At 40.4% G+C, this 21,721-nt stretch overlaps 2 protein-coding genes across 3 annotated transcripts in view; one reads left to right on the top strand and one right to left on the bottom strand.

The window, feature by feature from the left end:
• The window catches only part of LOC118409482 (microcephalin-like), a 14,976-nt gene extending 2,524 nt beyond the window's left edge, over positions 1-12,452 (top strand). Inside the window, exons 2-16 of one of the 2 annotated variants that reach the window (XM_035810528.1) lie at positions 804-957; positions 1,874-1,929; positions 2,188-2,373; positions 2,850-3,069; positions 3,456-3,547; positions 5,972-6,090; positions 6,475-6,565; positions 6,744-6,929; positions 7,418-7,565; positions 8,036-9,234; positions 9,489-9,643; positions 9,960-10,122; positions 10,402-10,479; positions 11,476-11,707; positions 12,077-12,452. In XM_035810528.1, the coding sequence (XP_035666421.1) occupies positions 804-957; positions 1,874-1,929; positions 2,188-2,373; positions 2,850-3,069; positions 3,456-3,547; positions 5,972-6,090; positions 6,475-6,565; positions 6,744-6,929; positions 7,418-7,565; positions 8,036-9,234; positions 9,489-9,643; positions 9,960-10,122; positions 10,402-10,479; positions 11,476-11,707; positions 12,077-12,165 (3,168 nt within the window). In that variant the 3' untranslated portion in view covers positions 12,166-12,452. Of the gene's footprint in view, positions 1-803; positions 958-1,873; positions 1,939-2,187; positions 2,374-2,849; positions 3,070-3,455; positions 3,548-5,971; positions 6,091-6,474; positions 6,566-6,743; positions 6,930-7,417; positions 7,566-8,035; positions 9,235-9,488; positions 9,644-9,959; positions 10,123-10,401; positions 10,480-11,475; positions 11,708-12,076 lie in introns of both variants that reach the window. The other variant, XM_035810527.1, reaches the window with a different exon arrangement.
• A 3,416-nt stretch (positions 12,453-15,868) lies between these two features.
• The window catches only part of LOC118409244 (neural cell adhesion molecule 1-like), a 47,971-nt gene continuing 42,118 nt past the window's right edge, over positions 15,869-21,721 (bottom strand). The window contains exons 19-25 of the mRNA XM_035810112.1: positions 21,431-21,596; positions 20,694-20,774; positions 20,248-20,346; positions 19,755-19,861; positions 19,256-19,421; positions 18,958-19,101; positions 15,869-18,599 (exon numbers count right to left, since the gene is read on the bottom strand). Coding sequence (XP_035666005.1) covers positions 18,388-18,599; positions 18,958-19,101; positions 19,256-19,421; positions 19,755-19,861; positions 20,248-20,346; positions 20,694-20,774; positions 21,431-21,596 — 975 coding nt within the window. The 3' untranslated portion in view covers positions 15,869-18,387. The remainder of the gene's footprint in view (positions 18,600-18,957; positions 19,102-19,255; positions 19,422-19,754; positions 19,862-20,247; positions 20,347-20,693; positions 20,775-21,430; positions 21,597-21,721) is intronic.

The following is a 21,721-nucleotide window of genomic DNA, read 5'->3' as shown; positions in this document are numbered from 1 at the left end:
TGGAAAATCGAGTGCGGAAGGCGAAGCTTTTGTATATCAGCACTCGGTTCCAGTGCTGACGGCGGTTTCAGCACTGGGTAACCAGTGCTGAGTGACTTTTGACCTGACCCGTCGCCGCCCGGGCCGCGAGTTCAGCACTGGAGCCGAGTGCTGACGAACATTCAGCACTGGAAAACGTCTTTTCAGCACTGGAAAACGAGTGCTGACGTCTTTTCAGCACTGGAAAACGAGTGCTTCAAAGGGAGCTTCAGCACTGGAGAAAGGCCGATCAGCACTGGAAAACGAGTGCTGAACATTCTTCAGCACTGGGCGCCGAGTGCTGAGGCCGATTCGACCATTGTTTTCAGCACTCGGTTCCAGTGCGGAAGGTGAAGCTTTCGTAGACTTGCGCTTCTACTGTACTGAGATTGGGCTGGGGTCTGGTATCCTGGCTAGATGAAGAAGACTGTAACTTGTGTGAAGACCAGTTTTGTATACCATTATTTGCTTTATGCCATTACTAGTATTTTGCTTTTGTTAAATTTTACAAAGTTTTCAGACAGGGTTGTCATCAGAACTCCGATGTCAAATTGATAAAACCCCTAGCAGCATAATACAAATTGAAATATTGTAGGTGTTCTAATGTTAGGTATCATTTCCATCCCGTTTTTGTGGCTTTCACTTTGATGAATATGCTAATTGACCAGTTAATAACTACATTATGTGTATCAGCTTTAAATAAAGAAATTAACATAAAGTAACATTTCACTGTGATGTAAAGATGGCTATAATGAAATATATGCATCTACAATATTTTGTTCCAGCTGTCTCCAATGAGCCGACTGGCCATCAAAGCTGGCCGATGCTCCCGCAGGCAGAGTACCCTGGGTCTGAGCCAGACCGGCAGGAGTTCAGCAGGAACACCTGGCAGACAGAAAAGTAATCCTGCAAATGGAAGTGCCAAAACAAATCCCACCAGTAAGATTTTAGAATGTTGTTAATATGTTAAAATGAAAAAATATCTTGCATAGCAAGGTAACAGATACTCATTTACCTGGACAGATTTGGGAAAATGAACAAAAGTGCCATGGATGCTATCTGAAAGGTCTGGCCATTTCCAAAATCTGTCCAGTTGCTTAAGTGACTGTTACCTTACGTACTCTCTTTTTACCCAGATTTTTAGGCCACAGCAAGTAAATTTTATGGATGATATCCTCTGCAGACTGCAAAAATAGTGCGATAGGGCGGAAAAAAACAATAAGATGTGTGAAAAAAAAACAATATGGCTACATTTCCAAAATAGGCACCATAAAGTTATGATGAATTAAAGAATTAAAGGGACAAAACATGGTATTGGAGCCAACAAGGCATACATTCCTGTATTCAAGACATGTACTGGTGTGGTAAAAGTGATACTAGTAATAGACTGGAAAGTTGGCTACCACACTCATGCCAATCATGGCTTCCATATTGGTGTCACTTTTGCAACTATCCAATAAGTTTCATTTCTACAACTACAGTCCTGGGTACCTCGCAAGTTTCACTTCTACAAGAACAATTATTAGGCTACAACAGAACATATTTGCTCATTTTGGTACTTTATCGTCATGTTGACCATCCCTGCAGAAGAAAAAATTTCTTGTTTTTTTTTCTGAAATCAGGCAAGAATTAATGTGCGGCGCGCTGATGTCATCCATAAAATTTACTTGCTGTGGCCATAGCCTTTAATTATATATTTCATTGGTTCAAAAATAATTACTATACTACTTTAAAAAGATTTGCTGTTTGTGTTGTGACCTGGGAAAATCATTGTTCGATTGCTTTGCACTAGTACTACTAGTGTATCCTTCAGGTGCCCTGAGGCTGAGTTATATAGCTCTCTTTTTTTCTGCAGGAAGTCGGAGGAGCCTGGTCAGTGTGGGTGTGGCCAGCAACAGCTGGGATGACCCAGTAAGTCAAGTAAGGCTGTGTCTTCATTTTAGAACTCTGTAAATGCTATGATTACAAATATCAATGACATGTAAATGTCTTTATGCCTGCTATTAATATTACAGTTGTTATAATTACGTACCATTATCATTCTACATTGAAATGAATTTCAGGGGTGTTATTGATACTTCAGGTAAATAATGTACATCCTATCTCAGCAAAGTACTTGTACAACTACAAATGTATCTATTTCTGAAATACAAAACTGTATCTTTTCAGTCCTGTCAGCTCAGTGGGAGTCAAGGACAGAATCCCCAACTCGGTGATGTCACTAGCCTATCTATACAAAATATGGACCTTGAATCACCCAGCCTTCTAACCAAGAGTCACAAGACCACCATGAGAAACAACACCACTTGTCACAGTGTCAGAGAAATGGAGCTTGACTCACCCAATTTACCCCGGGTAAAAATTCATTAAAGATCCTTTTGCCATTCCTTTTTTGTTGGTTTTCTTTTGATGGAAGGTTTCTGTGTTGATGAGGCCTTGGAAAAAATGTTGTGTTTCCTGTTTCCCTACCCCAGAAAAACATGCTGACCCTGGCCTTTTTTGGGGGGTGAGCAGTGGAGTCACATAGCTTACAGTTAGAATCTTTATTCAGCCTGCCCATTGAATTAAAAACACTGAAAAACACTGTTCGTCCTCTATATCTAATAAAGAATAGATGTATCTATTATGCACAAAATTAAAGTTTGACATTGAAAGATTTCAAAGATTGCATTTCAATTTATAATATGTATCACTAAAGTTTTGGCCAGCCTAAAAAAATTACAAGAAAAAAGAAGATAATCCCTCCCTACTGACGCTAATTTTTTTAGGACTGAAACAGGAAACACAGCATTTTTTTCCTAGGCCTGACCATTCATTGTATTTGTTCCCAGCCCGGGACACCAACACTCAGACCAGGTGTTAGTGGTCAGCCCAGTCTGGAGAGGCTGATGTTACCTGCCGACACCCCTAGCCCACGTCTCCAGGACCAGGTTAGTCTGCTGCTGCCCACAGACACACCGAGCCCTGCCAACCAGGCCCTGGTCCTGGACAGTGATGATGATGATGACTTGCCCCCCTCCACACAACCAGTGGACAACAGAGTTCTAAAAGGTAAGTGTAAACCCAAATGTGTCTTTGGGTAGTTTAATATATTTAACATAATAAGGACCCAAAATCCATGTTTTTATATGGTTATGAAGAATACTTACAGCATTCTTGCTTTAAGTAACTACATCCAGTGAGGTATGTCTTTCTAGTTTGAGTTGTCGCTCCAACCAAATGACTATGCCATCCCATACAAGGAAACACCTGGCCAATGTGACCACTTTTTAATGGTCCCTTAGATAATTTTCCCATTTACACAAGCCTTACGAATCCTGTCTATAGTGACCACCTGTCCACATAACTCCAGTATTCATCCTTTGACCTTTAAGTCATTGGCAGTCTTTGACTGTACGTAAATGTACATTGGATTGACTTTTTTTATTCCACCACAGGTGTAGTTGTTTATGTGGAGGTGCGGTGCAATGACACTATGGAAAATCGCTCCAAAGCTGTGGCTAAGCAACTGGAGTTGCTGGGTGCTCAGGTAAGCCTTGTGGCATAGTAAAGTACTATATTGTATATTACTGACCAGCGTTCCCGCCAGGCATACGTCTTTACGTCTTTGGACGCATTTTTTTCTGGAAAGATGCACACGGCTCGGCCGAATGCGTCCATAAAAAAATCTGAAAGAAAGGCTGATTTGTACCACCAGTGTACAAAATGTATCTGGAATCTTTAAAAAATCTGTCTTTATAAGAAGGAATCCTACCTTTACAATTTATACTTCAAATTGTTCACTTTTCGGTCATCCCAGTAGTCTGGGAATGGGGCGGAGCGCGGCACGTTTTACAGCTAGCGGACCCACGTGCGACACACCCAGCCACGCGCCAGTCTGAGCCGTCCGTTGCGCAATGTAATTTTTTGTAGTCCGTGAATACATTTGACAATCAGGATTCTTTAACACTGGAAGAAATCTTATGCAGATTTTATATTCTGATTTTAACATGATACTTTATAACTTGTCCTCATTTTCACGTATTTGTTAATGATTTGTGGGCAATACTAGTATTGAACAAACTGTTCTGCGCGAGTGTTGCACATCTCAACAAATGTTCTCACGCCGTGGGCAGTTGATTGGCAGTCGGTATCTTTGACAACAGGCCGCCGGCGCCAAGCAGTCTCGATTGGCCACCAGGTCCAAATCCAATCATCTTTATAACCAATCAGCGTTTGATAGATGTAATGATGTACTCTGTCATTGGTCACCGGGAAAAAACAAAAGTTTCCGACGCACGTGACGTTGTTTTGTGATACTGGTAGCCGCCCGTGTCGTCTGGCAAGTTTCTTCCCTAGCTGCTAACAATTTACTATTAAAGTTTCCCCATTTATCCAAGTTAAACTATACACTTTATTTCTTATTTCCAAAATTTCTTTTGTTTCAAAAAGACAAAATTTGTGGCAGAAATGGGGCCGCAATATTGTTGTCAAGCGTCGATCGAGTCGGCTGTACACTGGCACTGGCCTCCGTGGCACATGGCGCGGCACGCCCCCCTAGCTCCCCAGAGGGACCGTCGATCGCAGCGCCCAGCGCGTTGGGACGTCTTTCTGGCTACTGCTTCAATGCTACACCGACACTGATCACTGCCAAAGAGGCAGCAGATCGTCCTCCTTCGTAATGTATAACGTTCTTGGTCTATTTAAAAAGAAATCCAGCCAAAGATTTCACGCCAAAAACGGGGTTACCTGAGGTCGCAGGAAACAAACGCACGCTCGTAGAAAATGACGGCACGGCCTTGTAAAACCCCACCGATTCGAAAAATTTGAGTAAAGCCATCGCGAAAAATAGAACAAAACACAAAGTGTGATGGCGTCGTTATTTTATCGTCTCGGAAAACTATTTGAGGCGGAAGGGCGCAACATCGATCGCACGAGGTAGACATTTTTTTATTCAATGACGAAAAAAATTGGCAAAATTTTTCCATGGGCTGACGAACTGGCTAGAGCCCTGTTGCGAAGCATCAAAAATCCAAAATTTTCATGTCTGGACAAATTATACCCGGGCCAGATCACGGAAGGCTGATTCCCTGTGCTTATAGTTTTTTAAAATATTTTGGGGGTTCGAGAGGGCGGTCGTCGATTACTGAATATCGGGAGTAAAAGAGGCAACCGACAGCCAATCTCAAGCGCATGATTTTCCTCTCAAATTGCAGGAAATTGTGTTTTAGAGAGTTTGAAAATCCAAATTTTCAAGGGGGAGCATGCCCCCGGACCCCCCTAGAATGCGAGCGCCTGCGGCGCTCGTCTCGCGCCTCCGGCGCTCAATACCCCCCTCCCAAATATTTGGACGCATACTTTCAAGAACCTGGCGGGAACGCTGTTACTGACTTAGTGTAACATAGGGCACATTGCAGTAACTTTGATAGTTACTCTGATGTATGTCAGAACATACATGTAAGGGATTTTATTTGTTGGTACTGCGTGCATACCCGTTAAACCTTCATATGGTGTAACACACCAGGTTTGTACTGGAGAGTACAAGTTGTATATCCGAACAGATTCAATTGATCACGCACACCAGGAAGGACCCATACCTTTTTCGATAAGTGTCGTAGGATCTTTTATGTGCAAGGTTTTCTTTCATCAAACACAAGACCTCTATTCAATGTCCTAGCCATCCAATACCATCCTTACCCATGTTGGAGCATATCAGGCAACTTGAAGTTGAAGAGCTCTAAATCTGGGCTTTGAGCCAAACACCCCAATGTTATGTGACGGTGTGCCACAGTTATTATTGAAATGTATGTTGGAATCACTTCTACTTCAGCCTGAATGAATTCAGCTTTGCATTTGACGTGTGACTTGAATATGTCTGTACACAGCAAACATTTATTTACTAGTATGACCTTATAATGTTCAACTTTTTTTTCTTCATGGATCTACATACTAATTTGTATCTTTATGCTTGCAGGTGGAACCGAAACTTTCCCGTGAGGTGACGCATGTGGTCTTCAAGGACGGTAGAAAGAGCACATTGGACAGGGCCACCAAAAAAGGCATTCACCTCGTGTCTGTGCTCTGGGTGGAAAGGTAAAGGAGTTTCATGCATTCTAAGCCTGTAAATGTTACACAGTGTGATATTGTGCTGGCTTTTGACAGTATCAATAAAAGTATGGAGTGCTTCTCTGCCAAATATTGTTGAGAGGAGCAGTGCTGTTCCAAGATAAAATAAGTGCATGCACATGATATAGTGAATTATTCTATCCTATATTTTACTGAGTAAAACCCGCTTAAAGAGCCATCCCAATCAGGTGCAGTGGTGATGCTGTGAAAAAATCAAAATAGTGAGTGCAGTTAACTAGAACAAAAACATTGGTGAGGTTGGGAGGCCCATGTATTTGGCCGGATCCAACTTAAAGATTGCATGATATGATGATGATGTTTTTCTAACTCTTATATATCTAAACCCACTAGTTGCAGAGAGAAGCAGGTCCATGTGAATGAAGGATTGTTTCCCATCAGCCGCCCAGATGAAGGAAACACACCTGTACTGACAAGGATAAGGGTAGGCATGCCTGTTCACTACAACACACCTTGCTATGTTTGGCATGTAGGTAAAACAGGTAGTTTTTTAGTTACAAACACTGTTTTATCTTTTAGCCAAAATCTGAAAACAAAAACTACTTTTCCCAGGCCTATGCATATTTAATTCCATACATCTTGCTTTGCCCACCACTGTACAGAGGTACAGGTCCATGCAGCCTAAAAGCTTTGAGGAGGAGTTGGCCGGGAGTGCAGAGAGAGTACGGAAGCGGCGCCGCCATCATGAGCTGGCAAACCGCTGGAAAACGGTGACAGGTACCACCCCTTCAGGTACCCCCAACAAGGCAACAGTTTATGTGGAGGACACACAGGATCCCAACAGTGAGGTGGGTCACCTGTATCTGTTTGTATATGGCCCGGTATAACTTCCCTTTAGCATAACAACTGAACAACAGGCATATGGCATGGCAGCAACTGGTTTTATTATACAGAACGACCTGTCATACCCAATCTCTGCACATCTAATTGTAGGCATTGTATTAAGGCTTCTAAGAGATTTACTGTTTGCAACAAATTCCGCTCTATGGAAGTTCTGTGGAAAATTCTATTCTGTGGAAAAACAAATTATCAAACACCTCAATTTGGAACTCTCTTGCTTGAAGGCACAACAATTCTGCCACGCACACGATTTAGAACATCATATGAAGCCTATCCCACCTTGCAGGTTCTTGACAACTGTGGTTATTATGGCTTCAAACTTGCATGATAATTATTTGATTTGATTTGAAATTGTGACATCAGACTTGCATGATATGGATATATAAGGAAAAGTTTAAGGACTGTTACTGACATCACCCTCTCTTATGTTTTCCAGGAGATGGTATTACCCAGCATGCCTCTGGCCATCCCTGACACGCCTCCAAACATGCGTGAAAAGAGGAATCAGCTGATGGCTCGCCAGGAAAACCAGGCATCTCCACTTAACTTCACAGAGGGGACCTTGTCTCAGAAAAGGCTCTTTGGTATGTTCTAAATATTCAAAAGATTTTGTACAGTCAAAAGTATACATAGATGTAAAACATGTATGTGAGTCACTGTGTCATCAAATGCTGAAATGACAAACTTGAAATCAAAGACACATTTATTGCCATTTACAATAGACTGGTTGTCTGAGATCCCTATTGTAGGTGAACATTGGGGCATTTCTGACATTTATAGTGTATTTTGTACCTCAACACTTTCAATGTAGCTGTCTCCTTCTTACCTGTGTTATTCTTCGCTGTTCTGCATCTTGCTTTTATAAAGCATAGAACTGAAGTTAAATACTGCTGCTTTAATAGTTTAGTATTTTGGGGGAGAAACTACTTTATCCTCTCAAATTGTGGCAACTGTGAAAAGCTCATATGTATGATTACTATGAAGTAATTTTGCATTTTGTACTTATTGAAATACAGTCATAGCTACTTGATAGTCCTTGTCCACTATCTCCTAGGTGGAGCAGAGTCTGACAACAACAGTAGCTGTGAGAAGAAGACGTGTGCTGAAGACGAACAACAGGTGCCCAGTGATAATGTTTCAGGCCGCAACAGTCAGCCAAGAATGGAAACGTCTTCTGATAGTTTCAAGAAACAGCGAAGACAAAGTAGAAGACTGTCTAGTTTACCAGCAAAGGATGGAGAACCAGAAGGGAACAACTCTTTAAAACAGCCGGCAAAGAGTGGCTCAGGAAAGAGGCGTCTGTTGTCGACAATGAACAGCGGACCAGCTGCAGAGCTGATATGTCCACAAGAACCTACTGGATCAGCTGCAACAAATAGGGTGAAGAAGACAGTAGGTGTGCTATCTGGCAAGCGTGACCAGACCCCAGTATCCACAAGCACTATTGGCAGGGTTAGTGTGGAGTCACAGGGTAGCATGGATGCTGATGTACAACTGAATAGTAGTAAGAGAATGGATTCAAACAAAGAAAATGCTGCAGCAAAGAGGAAGTGGAGGGCGGCAACTGACAGTTCTGAAGACGAGGCCAAGCAAATTGCAAAGAAAGGCAAACAGGCAAAATCAGACAATGATGCAGGGAATGGAGGGAGTAAAGTTGTGAAGAGAGGAGCCACAGTGCCACAGTGGGACTGGGATTCGGACAGTAGTGATGGGTTGGGAGAACTTGCAGCTAGAGCAAGTGCACGAGCCTTGGCAAGCTTGAGGCAGGGCAGCAAGCAGAAGAAAAATCCAGCCAATGATAGGGGAAGCAATAATGAAAGCGATAGTGATGATCCCGACTCGCAGCAGAAAGGCCGGAAGAACACTGCAGCCAAGAAGACAAGCAGGACACCCGAGAAGAAATCAAACCAAAGTAAACAAAATCAGAAAGCTGGGAGAAACTCTCAAGGGAAATCCCTTGTCGCTATACCTGTTGAGGATGATGCAGAAGTAGTTGATCTCGCAAGCAGTCAGTACTCTGTTGTGGAACCTTTAAGGCCCTCCAGAAGGAGTCTTGAAGAATTTGCCCCTCCACAGAGACCGAGTCTCAGCAAAAGGAGTTGTAAGAAAGGTAAAGATTCGAGCAGATGTTCAAGCAGAAGGGTGAGTAGCAGCTCTGGCTCAAGTAACAGCAGCAATGGAGAGATGGATGAGTCACACTCTTCCAAGTCAGCCAGGAAGGACACTAACAAACAAGCGCAGAAAAAAGCCAAGGTACTTTAAGAACCCATTACCCTTGTTTTTCCCTGATTTGCATTAGCTACAAACATTTTACAGAATTTGACTTAAATTCAAATTTAACATTTACATTTAGCAGTATTAATAGCTACCAAAAACATTTTGTAAAGAAATAGGAAACAGCCTTTTTTATCCTCTATACCTACTTGAAGTTTGTTGACATTAAAGACAATCGGTTTGCTAATCAGTGAGGCTCTGTACATTCATGTGCCTCCAATCTTTCTCCCCAGACTTCAAGGAAACCAACCTCTTCTGACCTGGACAGTTCCACCAGCAGTAGTAGCACAGGAGCCACCAGACTGTCATGTAACAGGAGGAGCAGGCAGAAGGTGGGAAAAAAAGAGAAGACTGGGAAAGCCCTAGTGATGACCAGCATGCACACAAAGTAAGCAGTGTTTATTTTTTATAGATTTATCTTTCTTATCTTTGTATTTGCCATGCAGACTGACAACAAATGATGATACTATTAATATAATAAGTCTCTTGAGAGTTGAGAATATTGAAATGTCTTCAGCTGGAACAGATTGAGGGTGGATGGTTATAATATAAGTCTGAAATCATTTCCATTCATCAAGATAATGTTTCATAAAGCCCATTTGCCCCAGGTATACTTGTCCGTAGTCTTGACACTCCTGCTTAGATGCACTTTGAGTGTTGTTTAAGGTCCACCAACATGTCATAAATTCTAATGGATTCTACAGGGACCAGGAACTGGTGATTTCGGTGATGAAACAGCTGGGAGGTTCCTACCTAGAGAGGGATGTTACAGAGAGAACTACACATGTTGTGTCCGGCAGTAATCGGCGAACCCTCAATGTTCTGAGTGCCATTGCTCAGGGCTGCTGGCTGGTGTCATTAGAATGGGTGAGCTCAGACATCTTGTCATGCTGCAATTTTTTCCACTCTGAGGGAAGGTTTACATTTATTAATCAAATCCCTGCTAGAAAATAAAAGAAGATCTTCATTAACTCATCATCTTCATACATTACTGCTTTTTTTGCCCGGGTACTGTCCTCTTTTGTCAAACAAACAGTTTGTTGTAGATACTAAGTACGATCATGATATTTGAGCTGCAGTGTTGCTTCTTTAATGTCCAAAAATGTCATCCTTTTTCTGAAAGAATACGCTATGTGTGTCACTCAGGTCTTGAAGTCTTGCGAGGTGGGGCGCTATGTGGAAGAAGAACCGTATGAACTCCATGAGGCTTTTCCTGCAGCTCAGGTTAACAGTCCTTCTTTTTCCTATGTGCATGAGAGGACGTGATATATCATGTAGGTATATAGATCATATATATATACATATATATGATACATACTGGCTATGATTTAGATGGAAAAAGAAAGGTCACATACACAAGAGTAGTAAAAAAGAAGCTGTCATCTACCTGAAATATATGGAAAACCATGTGAAATGATACACCTGAAAACACAAAATAAGTAATAATTCATGTCAGCAGAATATGTACTAGTTGTAGATTGGCTGCTAGACAGAACAATACTGTCACTGGCGGACAAATTCCATAATTGTGTAATTGTACTCAAAATCTCATGCAATTTAGAAATAAATGCAGTACCCTCCTCAGGATTGTAAACAGCTATTACAGTCAAACCTGCCCAAGACGACCACCCGGGGGACCGGGAAAAAGCGGTCGATTTGGACAGGTGGTCGCTGAGAAGAGTATCGACTCAAAACATGCCCGATGCAAAGTATAAATGGTTTCCGTTGTGTTTAATGGCCAATAGCAAGCACACTGCACGCACGCAAAGAAGCAAGGTCTTTAATGTCAAATACAACATGCACACTGTAAACTGTAAATTTAACCCCAAAATCCGACGCAAACCGGCCGATTTCGGCACAAAATCGCGCTAGTTATCATCAGAAATCGATGAAAACCTCAATTTTGAAAATGATGCGGTCGTTATGGGTCCCAATTTGGGCCGGTCGCGGTCGCGTTGGCCAGGTGGTCGTTGAGAAAAGGTCGCTTAATGCTTACGTCAATGGGAAAATAAATCGGGACCGAGAAAAAGCGGTCGAAATGGCCAGGTGGTAGCTGAGAAGAGGTGGTCGCTCGGGCAGGTTTGACTGTATTAGTAAATTTCTGAGTGGACAGTGCTAATACTGTTTCCGTTTGTACTGGTGCTCCTTTGCCTATTAAGAATGACAGTTTTCTTGATGATGGTATGAAGACGACTTGAGGCATGACTTGTGCTTTTGCAGGAGGCACGTCTGGAGAGGCAGGCAGCAGAAGGCCCCTACAACCAGGACCTGTTCTCTGACTGTGGGCTCATCTATATCTCCGAACAGACATCCCCTCCATACTCCAGCCTGGTGCACCTGGTGGAGCTGTGTGGAGGGAGAATCTGTACCTCCATCAGGAGGGCCAGGATCGTTGTAGGAAACCCGCAGAGGAGGACCGATGCCTTGGTTGTTACTGAGCTCTGGGTGCTAGGTTGGTATTAACATTTCAAGTTAGAATTGTTGCAACAGTTTACATTTCATGGTATCTACATTGTGTATATAATGCCAAAATTGTCAACTTTTTTGTGCATACAAAATGTATATACTATAGGCAGATGATTGCAGGTTTCGTGTTTTGAAAACACAATTTTAATTCCATTCTGGATCTATTGTAATAGAAAATCTTAATAGATTAAAATAAAAGACAACATTTTAGATTTCAAGACTGTGTTAGCTTGTTTCCAATATACATGTACATGATAATGGCCCTAGAGCTGTTGCCATTTGTCAATGATAGACTTTGCAGTGTACAGAATTCAAATGATGTACAATGTAAATGTGAATCCACTCTCTCCTGTAGATTCCATCACCGAGCACAGGACACTGCCTCTTGACTCCTACCTCGTACAGCCGGAGAAAACAAGGCGAGCATCAAGTCCAGAGTTCTGATGTGTGAAGCGACGTGTGTCAAGTAGGGGCCATATCAATTTGCTATATGGTTTTATTTAACATTTTCAACTGTTCTTTATACATGAAATAATGATTGTTGCATCTATAAATTGTGCAAGATATCTACATTTCATCTACTTTATTATGACTATAATTGCACCTTTCATTGTGCATGTTAGCAGAATGATGTTTTCAGAGTGCAAATTTGCATGGTCTTCTATATTTTGGTACATGTATTATTCTTCCTGATATGTATTTAGATAGTCACTTTGTTGGTACCATATACATGTACTTCTCATAAAATGAATTAATACTAGCTGGAGGTACTGGCTTGAACTGCAGCAAACCAAGATATTCATTTCTAGGTGACAATTGTATTTGTAACTTTCTACATGCTGCAGAAATATTTCTGCACTTGATAAATTCATACCTACATACATACATACAGATCAAGGCTAGACATGACTTGCATTTGGACTGTATTATGTTATAGTATACAACATTTTAATGCATGTTTTGTACAATGTAATTTTGTGGAATATCTTGCATGGTTTTTATATTTCAGCCATACCATATATGGTATGGTGAAATATATTGTATTCGTAATGTTTCTTTCTTTCTTTCTTTCTTTCTTTCTCCTGTCAAATCTTCAAAGCGATTCATCTCCGTCGTTCCGTGACCGAATGACCTGAAATTTGGCACAAGGGTAGAGTGGGTCAATACCGATGTGCTTTTTTCTCATTTTTTTCATATCTGCCTCTAAAATGATTTTATTGAAGTTTAAAGGTCATGTTTTGACCAAAACGGTATATTGTGGCCCCCTGTTCCCTTGAATTACAATGGAATGACCTTAAATTTGGTGTAGATAGGCATTAGATAGTTGGTAAAATGATCCAAGTAAAATTTTGGGCACAAACTACTTTAAAATGCTTAATTTCAGCGCTTTTCTGAGGGGAAATTGGTTTTCTTTCGGCTTCCTGCCGTGAACTCCAGTGACCCCAGAGCCCACACGTGCCAGGTGCCAGCGGTCTGGGGAGAGCGAGAGATAATTACTTTATGGACGCCAGCCAATCAGCGACGAGAAAGGCGAATGCTAGTTAATATTCATAAGCGGGGCCTTGCAATCCCGTATATACAGATGCATATTACAGCCTTACAGTGGCCATATGGTCCCCTTTGCCGGGTTTGAAATTGTAGTTTGCGATGATTTGGAGTTCAGACAGGGTCATTTGAGCGGTAGCGGACGGTACGCGTGCATTGAACGTTAGTGTCGATGAATTTACCAACATTCCGCACGGCACTATCAATCATTTTCGGCAGATTTGGACAGGGAAAATTGGACGGCTTGCGTTTAGTTTTGATACGTAACGTTAAGTTTGACAGTGGCGAGAATGCATGTATTTTTTCCCGAACAAATGTAGGTACTTCTAGTGTTGTTGTTGTTCTTTTTTGAAGTAAACTTTGTACATTCAAATTGTAAGTAACTTTAAACTGCCAGAGTTTGAGCCCAATAAAACACTCTCAGTACCAGAGTATCACCACTGACCTCCGAAAAGAAACCCCCGAACAAAGTAGAAACACCTATCCTCCAGGTCTCGCACGCTACGAGCAGGAAATTATAACACTCAGACAAGATTACGTCCGATGGCTGATTGCATACAAAGTAAAACAATTTAACAGTGGTATGCAGGGGCATATACTTAACAAAGAATTCGAAGGAAAATGAAATATATAGATAAAGCAAAATCAAATTAACTTGTTGGTCCTGGGATCTTTCAGAAAAGAAATGAAGCGACAGGGTGGTAAAATTCTTGTAAAATTTCGAGACGTCTCCGTTTATGTAATGGCTCATACAAAACAAGAAGAAGATTGAAGTTTTAGCTTGAAAAAAATAACAACACTCCTACTACACAGTACCTGCACCTGACAATTATTAAAACGTATGCCCTACTTGCTTAAAAAAAGTTCACTGCAATAATAAATGTACCCACATCACAAGGAGATTATGACAGTACTTAGACCTAGTTATCGAAGTGGAAATTGTTGAATGGCGTCATGTAATTTCATGACGAAAATCTTCTGAATGGAAGATGCGTTTTTTTTCACTCTCGGAAAAATAGGAGCTGCCGCAATTCTAAAAACCAATCAGTTATGCATATGCGCTCCTGTGGAAGATTATATTCTTCCATATGGGCCCGGGGCATATTGGGCAAGCTCTGTTTTGACATGGAATCAATTCACAATATTAGTTCTCTTTTGGGGATAACTTACATTAAAATATTGCATTTTTGCGCAGGGGTGACTTGGAACAGTCCAATGTTGCGTGGGAATGGGTATGGCTGAAATATGCTGTATTTGCACCCAAGCAAATGTCGGCCTTTCTAGTTATCTTTTAATATTTTCTTAAGCTTGTTTTATCAGGCTATCCAATACATGAATATTGATATTATCAATCTAATGAACTATTGCTGCATTTAAATGGTACTTCAGAATTTCATGCGTATACACACATACACAAGCAGATCAAGGGTAAAACATGTATGACTTGCATTGGACTGTATTATGTTATACAGTATACAACATTTTATATGCATGTTTTGTACAAGGTAATTTTGTGGAATATTTTACATGGTTTTTATCCTTTATTATCTTGTTTTATAAGACTATACCATACATGAATATTGATATTATCAATCTAATGAACTAATGCCGCAAATAAATGGTATTGTTGATCATACTATATTTCATAAAATTTGGTGAGTCAAACAACATCATTTTTGATATGTTGGAACAGTTATTATGAGGGGGCATTCTTTTGTTAACTGGCATTTTAATAGTTTTTAACCAAAATAATTTCATGTAACATTAAGTGAGGACTTATTATTTGTGTGAGATTTTAACTTGAACACACAAGGCCTATCAATTCAAATTTAATACTGGGGTTTAACTTTCAAAAGGAATTCATGTACTGTATTTAAATATTTACAAAATTATAATAGTGCCAATACTCCAATACTCCTAGCATACATAAGGAATTGCATATGTTACAGCAGAATGGACGACCAGTGAATAAAAATATGTATACAGTTCTTGCAGACTGTGTTCACAATAATTTTACCTCAAAAGTTTTGATGACAAATAAATTATACTCTGCTGTACTATCGGGATTTTCCTTTTGCAGGTATGTCAACATTACAGATGGCAAAATTCTAATACTATATGACTGTTTATTTATAGTCATTTAGTAATAGTAAAGGTTGACAAGTTGCTAAGGGGCTCAAACCTACATTTTGTATGTCACTTCTTCCCATGCTCAAGAGATATCAAAACCATAAGTTCTGCTGCATTACCATAACCATAAGAGGAGGGGCGATTTTATATCATTTTAAACTCTCATCATGATCAAAACCTACATGTAACTACATAACAGTTACTACATACATAATCTGATGGATAAACTTCTCCAAAAGCCAAAAGGAGAAGAGGCTGGAGAGGAGAGAGAACTTATCGAGTCTGAAACTGGTTTACCTGTGAAAGAACTAACTGAAGTCATGCTCAACAGGAATACTGGAAGCAGAACGTTGTCAGTGCTTCAACTTGATCGAGTATGACAAAAGAAGATTATGTTTAACTTGGATCTTGGATCTTTGTAACTTATATAAGAGTAAATTCTGAGCCATAGAAATCCACAGCAGTCTGGAAGTAACCAAATTTGCCCCTTTATTAAAAAAAGATAAACGAGAAAAAGTCACACAGTACAGTATTTCACCTTATCAACTACCATGCATGTTAATCACTTAAAGTTCTAGGTAGATTTTGAAGGGTTCCTAAGACCTTGCTAAGACTTGAACTCCTAATCATTTTAAAATATTTACTATCCACAATATGTGGAGCATATCAAGCTAACAAAAATTCATAAAGACATAACTTCTTTATATAATACTTAATTATATTCTGTCCACGGTTCTCGCCAGTGCAGCTAATCAATGGGGGTGGCTATATGTTGTGACTTGCATCATCTACACTGTGATTTGAACCCCTGGCTTCAACCAGTGTAGAGGACTTCTCTGTTGTTTTGTAATAAATGTGTTGCCCTTATTTCATAAAATGTGGCCCTCAAAATGAGGAAAAAGTGTCCCATTCATGATGCAAAAAATGAAGCAATTCTATCCCCTTGGCAAGCTGAAACGGATGAATTTGTCATCCTGAATGCCCAAACCGATTTTTTAAACCTCCTTGCGAGGTGGATCTTTAATGGTTTCTAGTTATCCTAAATTGCGAATTGTCATCATGAACGCAGGAGCGGTGTAGATTCGGATTACATCCGACACTTGCATTCATAGTTGGTGGCATCACAGCAAAAAGTGACATTTCCAAAGCCATGAAGGAACGTGGCTTCCTCAAGACATTCGTTCAGTTCCGATCAAAGACCAATAATATGCATTAGTAAGTGCAGAATCACAACAACCTCAGCAGCTCAGAGGTCATATCACCATGCATTACCATGCCTTTTCAAGGAACTGAAACGGTTTGCTCGTGGGTGCAAGTTTGCATCGCAAAGTTACGCAAAATGCAAACCATTTGCTGTCAGGCCAAATGGAAACGTTTGATTTTTTTCATCATCAACAGGGCCTTAGACCTCGTTTGCATTAAAAAAAAAGCAAGCAGATAAATGTGCAATCTGATTAAACTGCAATTCTCCATTTTTTTTAATGTGAACACTCTAGTCGGCTTAGATTTTTACTGATCCGACTCCTCGTTTGCAATCCATCTGCGCAAGGTGTAATAGTAAAGTTCCAATTTGCCCCCAGTTGGAAGTTTTCTATCCAGGTACAAGGAGTCAAAGTTTGCGTAGTCCGGGAGCCAAAACACGCCACACTGACAGCTTTGCTCACATTACTTATTTTTGTGCCTATCAATGATGCCTGGAAAACAAGTTAGAGTGAAGACATTCTTTTAAACCAGATTGCAAAATTTGTATCCAGATCATCCACTTGTTTTTTTGAGTGTGAATGGGGTCAAAGGCCAGGTGGGGAATCGCAATCAGCTTGGATTGTGTGCAAGTAATCGGATTGTCTGAAAATGGGTGTGAATGCATTTTTTAAATTGGATAGCAAAATTTTGATCAGAATCATGTTAAATCTGCTTGTTCTTTTTGAGAGTGAATGAGGTCTTAGGTGTAGGTGTGTGTCACATTCACGGGGGAGGATGCCCCTAGACCCCTGTACAGTGCTCACACCTGAACCACTTGCCACATGGCTTTGCTGCGCTAAGATGCCCCCTTTGATGTAAACAAATCCTGGTGAGAACCCTGCTGTCAATTATAATGTAGGAAATACAACATCATGATGGTAACTTAAAACCTTCTAACCCATAATATAACATCTCTTCTCTACTAATCATCAAATAATATTGAAAAAGTAAGTTTTCCAAAGTAGCCATCTACATTGTAGGGCTACACTAAAAGTACAAATAACGATTGTTTTCCTTCCACCATCTAGTACACATACTGTATTTATGCTATAATTTGCCACCACCACGCTAAAATTAATGAGGTCCACTATGCTAATTTTCAACTACCTGGACAGTGCTACTTTGCTATCATTTACTTGTCGAAAAATGTCTAATCAAGTATGAAAAATTATAATGTGTCACTACAAACTGACTAAAAAGTCCTTCAAATTACACGTGTTGCTAACAGAGTTACACTAAGTCCCCTCATGCATACCGTTATCATGCCGATGTTTTACATTTTCAAAATCTCACTGTGGAAGGGCCAAGACCACCCTTCCACATCATCCTCCTAATACCATTACGCTAAAATAAAATCCTGGCTAGAAACCTGGCCTTATGATATTAAGCTTTATCTTATTAATGTTTTAGCCTAATAGGAGAATTAGTAATCAAGGAAGCTATGAGGTTGCTGGACACTTAATATTTGGATAGTACAATATTTTGCAGTGTAAGCATCGGTCGCATCAGAATGATTCTCTAGAATTGTCTATCTTTTAACCTGAGAGTATTTACAAATGTAACTACTGTAAATACAGAAATATTTGCAGTGTTTTTAGTGTGTTCCCAGTGACTTCACTGCAAAAATGCTTGTTCTGTCTTCTGCCCACCTAGACCTAAAATTGTTTTAACTGTGAACTTAAAAAAAACAGCAAACACTCTATTTGCTCCCTATACTGCAAAATCAAATACCTGCAAACTTAAATGCAGTTACAGTGTCATTTGGGATTCCATAGACGTGATGTTGATATCACATGACAGCTTGGCGCCTTCTGGTGTGGTACCTTGGCAGGTGTAGGTGCCTGCCAGGTCAGGGGTCATGGCATCTATCTTCAGCTCTTGGGTCCGACCGGACGTACGGACGTGGATGCCTTTGTTTTGAGGCAGGGGTCCATCATTCAGCAACCAACGGGCATCATCAACTTGAAAAAGAACAAGAAAGTATTTTGAAACATAGCCCTTAGCACAGCATTAGCTGTATTGCCTTTTGGCAAAGCTTTAATTGAGGATCATGTGATGTAGTTTGGACTACCCTGTGCTGTAACAGATTCATTCGTCACCACAATATCACCAATGAAACTAATCAATAGTAGAATACCATGCCCAAAACACAAATGGCCATGTAATGACACTTTATCACAACACATGCATTTTCCTCCATTTGTTAAATGGTCGCTCAAGTCAAAATGAAAAAAAGTTAAAAGATCTAGAACAGACTATTTTTTGTATGATGTATGACTCTTTCAGCAACAAAGTCCACCTAGAAAGCAATGGACACACCTTCTCCATTGACCTCCAGGATAACTGGTTGTCCAATCTGAACCATTGCAGAAGCACCTGACTTGATGGAAGCGTCACTGAAGAACAGACCCTTGTTTATGGTTGTTTGCTTACTTTGCTGGTTGATGAAGATCTCTCTCTCATCTGTTGGGTCAGTACATGGTTAGAAGTGATGTAGAGCAAGAAAATCTCTCAAGATTAAAATAGAAATGTTAAAAATGCTGATAATAGTTACAGTATTACTGGTAGGCAATTGACAAGATAAAAACAAGATTCAAGAAAATAAAGCAATACGCACTAAAAAGCTCCACAAGGTGAGCCTGGCTTTGATTCTGTCGGAGAGCGTCAAGGAACACTGAGAATTGATCGTCATTACGAGACTGTAGCAGATGGATGATGCGTCTGTTCTTCTCCTCGCGAGAGTGTGCACTCGCTACATACTCAGTCATGGCACTGGTGAACACCTGGTCAGTACATTAGACAAATCTTTTTATTTTTGTACAGGAATGTTTAAGTTGGAAAACTGCAACAAATGAATGTGGTCAACGCAAGCTTAGATATTCTTATTAAGTTAACTTTTCAATAGCAAGGGTAAATGGTGTAGACAGCCTCAAGTCAACCAAACACACTTATGCCACACCTTCACAGAGGTCACGCTCGCTCGCTACTAGGAAGATGTTGGAATTTGTTCTAAAGATGCTGGACTGTAGGAATGAAATTTATCAACTTGAATGATAAGTTGGTGATAATCCTTCAGATGAGAATTCAATTTACTTTTGAAACATTTATTTGCTTACCTTCCGTTTGGAGAGATGGGCCAGTGTTATGTCAGGGTCCATCCTCTCCACCAGGATGGACTGATGCTGCATCAGCTGCTCCCGTCGGTACACAGACAGCCTCACTACTAAAGGTACAGAGGTTCAATTTCTTTATTACTCCAAATTCAAGCTTAAAAGTCAGGTAGATGTAGAGTTAATATCATTTCCTTACAAGGGCATTCAAGCAAAAAAAATTGCTACATCGATTATACAAACAGCTACCGCGAAAAGAAAGGAACGCGCATCATCGCGCAATGGAATACAGACATGCCAAACCACATACGATTGCTGCAAATGGAACATAGAGATATTGGTACGAACACTCAACGCAAAAACGGTTCACAATACTTTGTCGACGGAGGTTACCCTCCAGTCACAAATTAATTAAGGGAACAGTGAAAGAACAGACTATTCTTATTGTGACCCTTTCGGCAACATATATGTAGTCCACCTAGAAAAGTAATGGACACACCTTGTCCATTGACCATTCCAGAAGTGTCGTCAGTGAAATACAGACCCCCGTTTACGGTTGTTTGCTTACTTTGCTGGCTGATGAAGGCCTCCTTCTCACCTGTTGGGGCAGTACATGGTTAGAAATGATGTAGAGCAAGAAAATCTTTCAACATGTAGATGGGTATAAATGATACAAATGCTGACAATAGCTACAGTATTACTACTGGTAGGCATCTGACATTGTCTTACCTGACTTTTAGCAAGTGTAGTGGATTGGAAGATTTCACCTTTCCAAGTTTCAGTAACTGTCATGATTTTATGCATGTAAACCTATTCTACACTCACACCTCACATTTAAAGCCACACTCAACCAGGTCACCAGTAGCAAGACAGTCCTTACTGCCTATGCATTTAATTGATGCAATGTGCAGATGTATCTCAGGGCCTAAAACATACAGGACTGACCTGTCGACACTGTTGAGATTGTCTTCTTGCCAACACCGTTCCATTGCACCTGTGACTGCTGCTTCTTCTGGCCCGACAGAACTTGAGGGAAGAACACATTAACTGGTTGTTAGTATTGTCTACCATTATAGAATCTTAATCTATCAAGGCTGTATCCTGAGGACCATAAGACATGTAGTATGATATAGGTGAAAGGTCACAAAATTCCATGTCTTTCTTGTTATGATTAGTATTGGCATTTTCTTACATTTATTAGCCAAGGTAAGGAGGTTTAGGTCACGGTCACGTTTGTCATGCGATCATCGTGCGATTGGATAACTTGGAACATTTTTTGACAGCCATACATGTGTCCTGCAAAGATTAGCTGCTTGGTACCTACAACAATGTCTTAGATCCTTGTCAATGATTGGTTGCAGCCTGCTTAACAATCCTACGGTATTAAAATCGTAAGATGAGCGCAAGACATGTAACAGCACCCTCAACGGTTTATTAAAGTTCTCCTGAGCAACTCTTTCCCTCTCTGTGACATTCCTCTGATTATCAACAACTTGACTTTGAGCTTTTATGACTTTGTTAATGTGACTGGAAAGAACCAATTATAGAGCTGTAGGTTTCCTTACCCTTTACAAATGATAAATTTAACTTACTGTTAGTGATACATACAATGTAGCAAGGACCTGACCACACAATGAAAGTATAAATGTTAACTGTAAGAGATTCAGATATGCAATACATACTAAAAGGTTCCACAAGGTGAGCCTGGCTTTGATTCTGTCGGAGAGCATCGAGGAACACGGAGAATTCATCGTCATTACGAGACTGTAGCAGATGGATGATGCGTCTGTTCTGCTCTTCGCGAGAGTGTGCACTCGCTACATACTCAGTCATGGCACTGGTGAACACCTGGTCAGTACATTAGACAAATCCTTTAATTTTCGTACAGGAATGTTAGCAGTTGGAAAACTGCTACAATTGAATGTGGTCAATGCAAGCCAAAATATTCTATTTATTTGGTTTTTGGACAACTG

The sequence above is a fragment of the Branchiostoma floridae genome, chromosome 2 (assembly GCF_000003815.2).
Source record: "Branchiostoma floridae strain S238N-H82 chromosome 2, Bfl_VNyyK, whole genome shotgun sequence".
In the NCBI taxonomy this organism is placed as follows: Eukaryota; Metazoa; Chordata; class Leptocardii; order Amphioxiformes; family Branchiostomatidae; genus Branchiostoma; species Branchiostoma floridae.
The sequence above is the reverse complement of the archived record's forward strand: the minus strand, read 5'-3'. Positions and strand labels throughout refer to the sequence as shown.